This window comes from Bufo bufo, chromosome 5 (genome assembly GCF_905171765.1).
Source record: "Bufo bufo chromosome 5, aBufBuf1.1, whole genome shotgun sequence".
NCBI classification, from domain to species: Eukaryota; Metazoa; Chordata; class Amphibia; order Anura; family Bufonidae; genus Bufo; species Bufo bufo.
In genome coordinates this window covers 12407888-12416764 of record NC_053393.1, presented here as the reverse complement: position 1 = coordinate 12416764, position 8877 = coordinate 12407888, and the positions used below count along the sequence as shown (strand labels likewise).

Here is an 8877-nt window from a genome sequence, read left to right as displayed (position 1 = left end):
AGCCTTCAAACGGAACTCACAAGCGGAACCCCGAACGCTAGTGTGAAAGTAGCCTAATTGTATACTATAACACTGTATCCATGTAGAAGATGTGTTCCTGGACATAGTTAATGACCAGGTCCTAGTAGACGAGGGGATTTCACCAAGTCATTAAGAATCTAAATCCTAAGTTCAATAACCAGATCAGGGACCTGGTCCTTACAAAGTATAGTATTTAGCCAACTCACTGTGAGCTGGCTATATACTATTTCAGTTCAGGACCTGACCACTAGGGGGCAAACCGACTCAGTTTGAGCTGGCTATTTCCTATCACTGGTGAGGACCAGGTCCAGTATAGTATTTAGTCACAACCCTTTGAAATTGAGTCTTTAAATGTCACGCGAGGCTGTGACGTCAGACGGCCCTTGAGGCGCATGGCTATTGACCGGGTAGCGGTGCCGGGTGTCATGGAGCTTCCGCTGCTGAACGACTTGTATCAGTTCACCATGGCGTACGGCTACTGGAGGAGCGGGCGGCACCGGGAGGCCGCGGAGTTCGAGCTCTTCTTCCGGGAGGCCCCGTTCAACGGCGGCTTCACCCTGTTCTGTGGTCTGGAGGAGACGGTGCGGTTCTTGCGGGACTTTCGCTTCTCCTCGGAGGGTGAGGACGTGTGATAGTGTCACCAGTGCGGGTGTGCGCCTCCTGCTGCCTCCTCTGCATGTCCCCCCCTGTGCCCTCTGCCGCCCCCGTGTCCCCCTCTGTGCCCTCTGCCGCCCCCGTGTCCCCCTCTGCCGCCCCCGTGTCCCCCTCTGTGCCCTCTGCCGCCCCCGTGTCCCCCTCTGTGCCCTCTGCCGCCCCCATGTCCCCCTCTGTGCCCTCTGCCGCCCCCGTGTCCCCCTCTGTGCCCTCTGCCGCCCCGTGTCTCCCTCTGTGCCCTCTGCCGCCCCCGTGTCTCCCTCTGTGCCCTCGCCTGCCCCGTGTCCCCCTCTGTGCCCTCTGCCGCCCCCGTGTCCCCCTCTGTGCCCTCGCCTGCCCCGTGTCTCCCTCTGTGCCCTCGCCTGCCCCGTGTCTCCCTCTGTGCCCTCGCCTGCCCCGTGTCTCCCTCTGTGCCCTCGCCTGCCCCCGTGTCCCCCTCTGTGCCCTCTGCCGCCCCCGTGTCCCCCTCTGTGCCCTCTGCCGCCCCCGTGTCCCCCTCTGTGCCCTCTGCCGCCCCCGTGTCCCCCTCTGTGCCCTCTGCCGCCCCCGTGTCCCCCTCTGTGCCCTCTGCCGCCCCGTGTCTCCCTCTGTGCCCTCTGCCGCCCCCGTGTCTCCCTCTGTGCCCTCGCCTGCCCCCGTGTCCCCCTCTGTGCCCTCGCCTGCCCCCGTGTCCCCCTCTGTGCCCTCGCCTGCCCCCGTGTCCCCCTCTGTGCCCTCGCCTGCCCCCGTGTCCCCCTCTGTGCCCTCGCCTGCCCCCGTGTCCCCCTCTGTGCCCTCGCCTGCCCCCGTGTCCCCCTCTGTGCCCTCGCCTGCCCCCGTGTCCCCCTCTGTGCCCTCGCCTGCCCCCGTGTCCCCCTCTGTGCCCTCGCCTGCCCCCGTGTCCCCCTCTGTGCCCTCGCCTGCCCCCGTGTCCCCCTCTGTGCCCTCGCCTGCCCCCGTGTCCCCCTCTGTGCCCTCGCCTGCCCCCGTGTCCCCCTCTGTGCCCTCGCCTGCCCCCGTGTCCCCCTCTGTGCCCTCGCCTGCCCCCGTGTCCCCCTCTGTGCCCTCGCCTGCCCCCGTGTCCCCCTCTGTGCCCTCGCCTGCCCCCGTGTCCCCCTCTGTGCCCTCGCCTGCCCCCGTGTCCCCCTCTGTGCCCTCGCCTGCCCCCTCTGTGCCCTCGCCTGCCCCCGTGTCCCCCTCTGTGCCCCCGTGTCCCCCTCTGTGCCCTCGCCTGCCCCCGTGTCCCCCTCTGTGCCCTCGCCTGCCCCCGTGTCCCCCTCTGTGCCCTCGCCTGCCCCCGTGTCCCCCTCTGTGCCCTCGCCTGCCCCCGTGTCCCCCTCTGTGCCCTCGCCTGCCCCCGTGTCCCCCTCTGTGCCCTCGCCTGCCCCCGTGCCCTCGCCCGCCCCCGTGTCCCTCTCTGTGCCCTCACCTGCCCCCGTGTCCATCTTTGTCCCCTGGCGCAGCATCTCTGATCTCTCCTGTGTTGGCAGATCTCCAGTACCTGGCATCCGTCCTGCCGCCCTCTGTTGATCGCCGCTTCTTTGACTACCTGGAGACTGTCGATGCCTCAGAGGTGACGCTGGCGGCTTTCCCAGAAGGATCCATCGTCTTTCCCAGAGTAGGTATGGTTTCTACCCCCTCCCCCCGGGCAGTCATTCGCTGCTAGTCCGGCGCAGGGGGATTTCTGTACTTGTGTAGTCCAAGGACTTTCATGCCCGGCCAGTAGAGGGCATCGCCTTAGAGTCTGATAGTCTGGAATTTCCAATAGTCTGGCATCTCAACCCAGAGCATGTCAGATTCTGCCGGCTCAGATCTGTTTGCTGTCAGTAAATGGCAATGCTCAAGCTGCAGATCCATCCATGTGTATCTATTCACTGTCTGCAAGCAGAGATTTGTAAAGATAATGAAAACACACAGGCACTTTTATTAAAGCTCCTGAACTGGTGTTGCAAATCGTGTCACTGAGACCGAGGCTGGCATATAAATGTCTGCTGCAGATATCTGGACACCGGCCCTTTAAATGGGAAGGTCTGAGCGTCTCCCGGACACTTTGGCGCAGGTCAGCAGCGTGCTGATTGGCTGCGGTCCTCTTTTGGGTCGGGGGGTGACTCTCTGTAAGATCAGCGTGGTCTGATGTGTCTCATCTCGTGCAGGAGCCGCTGATGAAGGTTTGGGGGCCCCTCCTGGTGGTTCAGCTTCTGGAGACAACTCTGCTCTGCTTAGTGAATTACGCCAGGTACGTGGTGGGCATCGCACCCCCGAACACACAGGGGGAGCCTCCCCTGGTTGGTGAATAGAATGCTAGAACTGCAGTAAATACTGACACAGGAGAACGAGCGTAAGTGGTGAATAAAAACGGTGTAGTTCTAGGCCACAGTGCCCCTGAGACGAGTGATTGGCGGCCTGGTCCTGGGGAGTATCACTATAGATACCACATTATCTGATGTGCATTGACACAAGCTCTGGGTAGAGGAGGAGTTTTCCGTTCACTGACAGCAAGCGGTGAATGCGAGGAGATAAAACGCCCAGTATATTAGGAAGCTGCAGAACATGGCACACGACACCGGCCCTTTAAATCCACTTCTTCTTCATGTTTCTTCTTTCAGCCTGGTCGCCACAAATGCCGCTCGTTTCCGCCTTGCGGCCGGTCCGGACAAGAAACTGCTGGAGATGGGTCTGAGGCGGGCGCAAGGGCCTGACGGGGGGCTGTCCGCCTCCAAATATTGTTATATAGGGGGTGAGTGCGGGTGACAACCTACCGCGGATGTGTCACATGAGCCCTCGCTGACTTTCCTTCGCCCTCCAGGCTTTGACTGCACCAGTAACGTGCTGGCAGGCAGGCGGTTTGGCATCCCAGTGGCGGGCACCGTGGCTCACTCCTACGTGGCATCGTTTACCTGCACAGATGAACTCCAGGACCAGGTAAGAGGCGGCTCCTGCCCCAGAGGCCGAGCTGCAGGTACAGAGATATATTCATGTGTTATTGTGTTTTTTTCACGTTCAGGCTCTGCAGCCTGCCAGCGGTCGGGGAGGGAGCGCCGACTTCCTGGCACTGTCACAATCCTGGCTGGGGAAGGTTTGCCACCTGCTGCAGATCCCTCCGCAGGGCACAAATCCCGGGGAGCTGGCGGCCTTCGTGTCCTACGCCATCGCCTTCCCCCTAAACTTCCTGGTAGTGGTGGATACCTATAGTGTGATGATGTAAGAGGTGAATGGGCCCCTGGGCACCATTAATATTCGCTCATAGTCTTTGAAAAAATATTCTGTGTGTTGTACTGAAAGTATTTGCCTTAACGCCCCCTACCCCGTCATGGCAGGAGCGGGATCCCCAATTTCTGCGCGGTTGCCCTGGCCTTGCAGGAGCTGGGGTACGCAGCAGTTGGGGTGCGGCTGGACAGTGGAGACCTGGCCAGACAGTCTGTGGAGATCAGGAGGGTTTTCAAGCTGTGCGCTGAAAGGTGAGTGTCCGTGCGGGCTGGGGGGGGGGAGTGTCCGTGCAGGCTGGGGGGGGGGGGAGTGTCCGTGCAGGCTGGGGGGGGGGGAGTGTCCGTGCGGGCTGGGGGGGGGGGGGAGTGTCCGTGCGGGGGGGGGGGGGGGAGTGTCCGTGCGGGGGGGGGGGGGGAGTGTCCGTGCGGGGGGGGGGAGTGTCCGTGCGGGCTGGGGGGGGGGGGGGAGTGTCCGTGCGGGCTGGGGGGGGGAGTGTCCGTGCGGGCTGGGGGGGGGGGGGGAGTGTCCGTGCGGGGCTGGGGGGGGGGGGGGGGAGTGTCTGTGCGGGCTGGGGGGGGGGGGGGGAGTGTCCGTGCGGGCTGGGGGGGGGGGGGGGGAGTGTCCGTGCGGGCTGGGGGGGGGGGGGGGAGTGTCTGTGCGGGCTGGGGGGGGGGGGGGAGTGTCTGGGGGGGGGGGGGGAGTGTCTGTGCGGGCTGGGGGGGGGGGGGAGTGTCTGTGCGGGCTGGGGGGGGGGGGGGGGAGTGTCCGTGCGGGCTGGGGGGGGGGGGGGAGTGTCCGTGCGGGCTGGGGGGGGGGGGGGGGGGGGAGTGTCCGTGCGGGCTGGGGGGGGGGGGGGAGTGTCCGTGGGGGGGGGGGGGGGGGAGTGTCCGTGCGGGCTGGGGGGGGGGGGGGGGAAGTGTCCGTGCGGGCTGGGGGGGGGAGTGTCCGTGCGGGCTGGGGGGGGGAGTGTCCGTGGGGGGTGGAGTGTCCGTGCGGGCTGGGGGGGGGAGTGTCCGTGGGGGGTGGAGTGTCCGTGCGGGCTGGGGGGGGGAGTGTCCGTGGGGGGTGGAGTGTCCGTGCGGCCTGTGGGGGGGGGGGGGGGGAGTGTCCGTGCGGGCTGGAGGGGCGAGTGTCCGTGCGGGCTGGAGGGGCGAGTGTCCGTGCGGGCTGGAGGGGCAAGTGTCCGTGCGCGCTGTCATGCAGCCACAAAGGAGGATGTATGATGTGGAGCACATGTATCAGAAGGATGGTCCCTCCTTTGTAAATTGCAGGCATGAACCTTATCGCCCTCGCTAGTGCCCTGTCCCCCAGTACCTGCCCTCCACTGCAGTATGTTGCTGTCACCTCACTATTCCCTTCCCCCCCCCCCCCCCCCCATTGGTAGATGAATGGGTCATCCTGCTTTATATATGTGACCCCTCCATCTTGCAGGTTTGAGGCTCCGTGTTTCGGGACTTTGTCTATCACTGTCAGTAACAACATCAGTGAGAAGAGTCTGAAGCTCCTGACCCGAGAGGTAAGCTCACAATTACCCTGCACCCCCTAAAGGTCATGGAGCAGGCCCAAAACACTCTCACATCGAAGTCCATGGGTCATCTGCAGTCTATAGGTTCTTGTGATCCATGCAACTGCTGTAAAGCAAAACTCTGAATGCTGTTAATTTTTAGCTTTAATCCAGATTTATTTCAATTCCATCTATATATTTTATTTTTGTTATACTAAACAGCAAATCCTCTGCATAGACATGGTTACATTATAAAATACTGACTACCTGCAGCCACCACTAGAGGGAGCTCAGGACACTACAGCATACAGATATATACAGCCACCACTAGAGGGAGCTCAGGAGATTACTACATACAGATATATACAGCCACCACTAGAGGGAGCTCAGGAGATTACTACATACAGATATATACAGCCACCACTAGAGGGAGCTCAGGAGATTACTACATACAGATATATACAGCCACCACTAGAGGGAGCTCAGGAGATTACTGCATACAGATATATACAGCCACCACTAGAGGGAGCTCAGGAGATTACTACTTACAGATATATACAGCCACCACTAGAGGGAGCTCAGGAGATTACTGCATACAGATATATACAGCCACCACTAGAGGGAGCTCAGGAGATTACTGCATACAGATATATACAGCCACTACTAGAGGGAGCTCAGGAGATTACTACATACAGATATATACAGCCACCACTAGAGGGAGCTCAGGAGATTACTGCATACAGATATATACAGCCACCACTAGAGGGAGCTCAGGAGATTACTGCATACAGATATATACAGCCACCACTAGAGGGAGCTCAGGAGATTACTGCATACAGATATATACAGCCACTACTAGAGGGAGCTCAGGAGATTACTGCATACAGATATGTACAGCCACCACTAGAGGGAGCTCAGGAGATTACTGCATACAGATATATACAGCCACCACTAGAGGGAGCTCAGGGCATTACTACATACAGATATATACAGCCACCACTAGAGGGAGCTCAGGAGATTACTACATACAGATATACACAGCCTCCACTAAAGGGAGCTCAGGAGATTACTACATACAGATATATACAGCCACCACTAGAGGGAGCTCAGGAGATTACTACATACAGATATATACAGCCACCACTAGAGGGAGCTCAGGAGATTACTACATACAGATATATACAGCCACCACTACAGGGAGCTCAGGAGATTACTACATACAGATATATACAGCCACCACTAGAGGGAGCTCAGGAGATTACTACATACAGATATATACAGCCACCACTAGAGGGAGCTCAGGAGGTGTATGCCAGTGGCCACCATGTTTCCACACCTGAACACTGATCCTGTGTTGTTGTACTGACAGGAGAATGAGATTGATGCGATCGGTGTTGGCACCCACCTGGTCACCTGCACCCTGCAGCCATCTCTGGGCTGTGTCTATAAGGTGAGATCACTGTTGTGTGTGGATTTTTGCCCAAAACCCCCCCCCCCATATGCCCCTATAGATGTGGGGAGACCCTGCCGGTCACATTACTGCTGCCTTGTGACATCTGCTTCTTGCAGTTGGTGCAGGTGAACAACCAACCACGAATAAAGATCAGTGAAGATCACGAGAAGACCACGATACCGGGGAGCAAAGCCGTGTACAGACTGTACAACTGCTCCGGTGAGCACTTACCAACCACACATCCCTGCTGGTTCAGTGTCTGCACAGGGATTCTTCTGGTGATTTATATTTTGAAAAGTTTTGTCTTCATATAGTTACTGCCCCCCTGGATTGTGGGAGCTCAGATAACCTGTTGTCTGCCCACAACCTTATTGAATGTTCTACCTACAGCCAGCAGAATAGTGAGTGCAGCTCTGGAGTATAATACAGGATGTAACTCAGGATCAGTACAGGATAAGTAATGTATGTACTCAGTGACTGCACCAGCAGAATAGTGAGTGCAGCTCTGGAGTATAATACAGGATGTAACTCAGGATCAGTACAGAAGTAATGTATGTACACAGTGACTGCACCAGCAGAATAGTGAGTGCAGCTCTGGGGTATAATACAGGATGTAACTCAGGATCAGTACAGGATAAGTAATGTATGTACACAGTGACTGCACCAGCAGAATAGTGAGTGCAGCTCTGGAGTATAATACAGGACGTAACTCAGGATCAGTACAGGATAAGTAATGTAATGTATGTACACAGTGACTGCACCAGCAGAATAGTGAGTGCAGCTCTGGAGTATAATACAGGATGTAACTCAGGATCAGTACAGGATAAGTAATGTATGTACACAGTGACTGCACCAGCAGAATAGTGAGTGCAGCTCTGGAGTATAATACAGGATGTAACTCAGGATCAGTACAGGATAAGTAATGTATGTACACAGTGACTGCACCAGCAGAATAGTGAGCGCAGCTCTGGAGTATGATACAGGATGTGACTCAGGATCAGTAATGTACACTTTGTTTTGCACTGCACCATTCTGTAACCTGTGTTTTGTGGACAGACCACCCACTACTGGACCTCATGACACTGGAGGATGAGGCTCCACCAGAACTGGGAAAGCAGGTGAAAGTGTACAAATTAGGCAGAAACGCAGAAAATGAGTGTGTGACTCTGACCCGAGTGGAATCCCTGCATCGCACCTACTTCCAGCGGGGACAGGTGAGATACGGGGGTGATTTATCTCTCTTGCGCTGTCGCAGTGTCACCAGACACCTGTCCGGGCTGTGAGTCTTCTTGTTCTCCCTGCAGTCAGCCATGTTTTGTGATTTTAGGTGACGCAGCCTCTTCCAACAATCTCTGAAATCAGGTCTTATGCCCAGAGGTCCCTCACCAGCCTCAGCCCCGAACATCGGCAGCTGGACGACCCTCAGCCGTACCGGGTAAGGAGTAACACCAGGCCTCCTCCCACCATCCACTGCCGGCGGCTGCTGTACCGGCGCTGTAGACAGTCCCCGCGTTGCTTCTGATCTCATACAGACGTCAATGCTTCTTCTCTTCTTGTGTTTAGGTTGCAGTGACCGAGCAGCTGCACGGCCTCTTCTCTACCCTGCGGGGGAGCAGCCGCCATTTGCAGTGACTATAGAAGACATGGGGTCCTTCAGGTGATGAAACGTTACAGACGGCTGCGCAGTAATGAGCCATCTGTAATCGCTACAGAACGGGACCTGCGCCCGATGTGCATTATCTACTTTTCAAAAAAAGCTGGATGACTACTACTCCCATTCTGCTGTTACATGCCTCAGTGAGGCCTTCGCACCAAGAAAACCTGCTCGAAGTAGAATTCCCCCCCCCCCCCCCCCCCCCCCCCCCCCCCCCCCCCCCCCCCAATCTGAACAGATGGATATTGCAGACCTTCGTGCTGTGGACGTATTCTGCGATGCTGATAAAACCACCTTCATCAGGAGCAGTGACCCGTACGCACAGTGACTTACCTTTATAGGTGACCCCCATGGGGGCGGCAGAGACTGGGTCGACGGGTCTTACCTTGGACGATGGTCACATTT

The 8877-nt window shown here is 57.9% G+C and overlaps 1 protein-coding gene across 3 annotated transcripts; it reads left to right on the top strand.

Annotated features, from left to right (window-relative positions):
- Positions 1–366: 366 nt before the first annotated feature.
- NAPRT (nicotinate phosphoribosyltransferase) lies at positions 367–8660 on the top strand. 3 transcript variants are annotated; one of them, XM_040433323.1, is made up of 13 exons: positions 368–639; positions 2145–2272; positions 2808–2890; positions 3261–3391; positions 3461–3576; positions 3659–3855; positions 3972–4112; positions 5293–5377; positions 6735–6815; positions 6935–7037; positions 7875–8032; positions 8146–8253; positions 8382–8660. In XM_040433323.1, the coding sequence occupies exons 1-13, from the start codon at positions 414–416 to the stop codon at positions 8448–8450; spliced, it is 1626 nt and encodes a 541-aa protein (XP_040289257.1). In that variant the 5' UTR covers positions 368–413; the 3' UTR covers positions 8451–8660. The 3 variants fall into 3 exon arrangements, with proteins under 3 accessions (XP_040289258.1, XP_040289259.1, XP_040289257.1); XM_040433324.1 differs by lacking the exon at positions 8382–8660 and having other exon boundaries at positions 367–639; positions 8123–8255; XM_040433325.1 differs by lacking the exons at positions 8146–8253; positions 8382–8660 and having other exon boundaries at positions 367–639; positions 6935–7096; positions 7875–8030.
- The last annotated feature ends 217 nt before the right edge of the window (positions 8661–8877 follow it).

What these genes read in the sequence shown, in the direction of transcription:
- NAPRT (XM_040433323.1), top strand. Translation starts at nt 414, where the DNA reads ATGGCTATTGACCGGGTAGCGGTGCCGGGTGTCATGGAGCTTCCGCTG. An exon ending in CAGACTGTACAACTGCTCCG is followed by an intron (nt 7,038 to 7,874) that starts GTGAGCACTTAC and finishes TTTTGTGGACAG; the next exon opens with ACCACCCACTACTGGACCTC. An exon ending in ACGACCCTCAGCCGTACCGG is followed by an intron (nt 8,254 to 8,381) that starts GTAAGGAGTAAC and finishes TCTTGTGTTTAG; the next exon opens with GTTGCAGTGACCGAGCAGCT.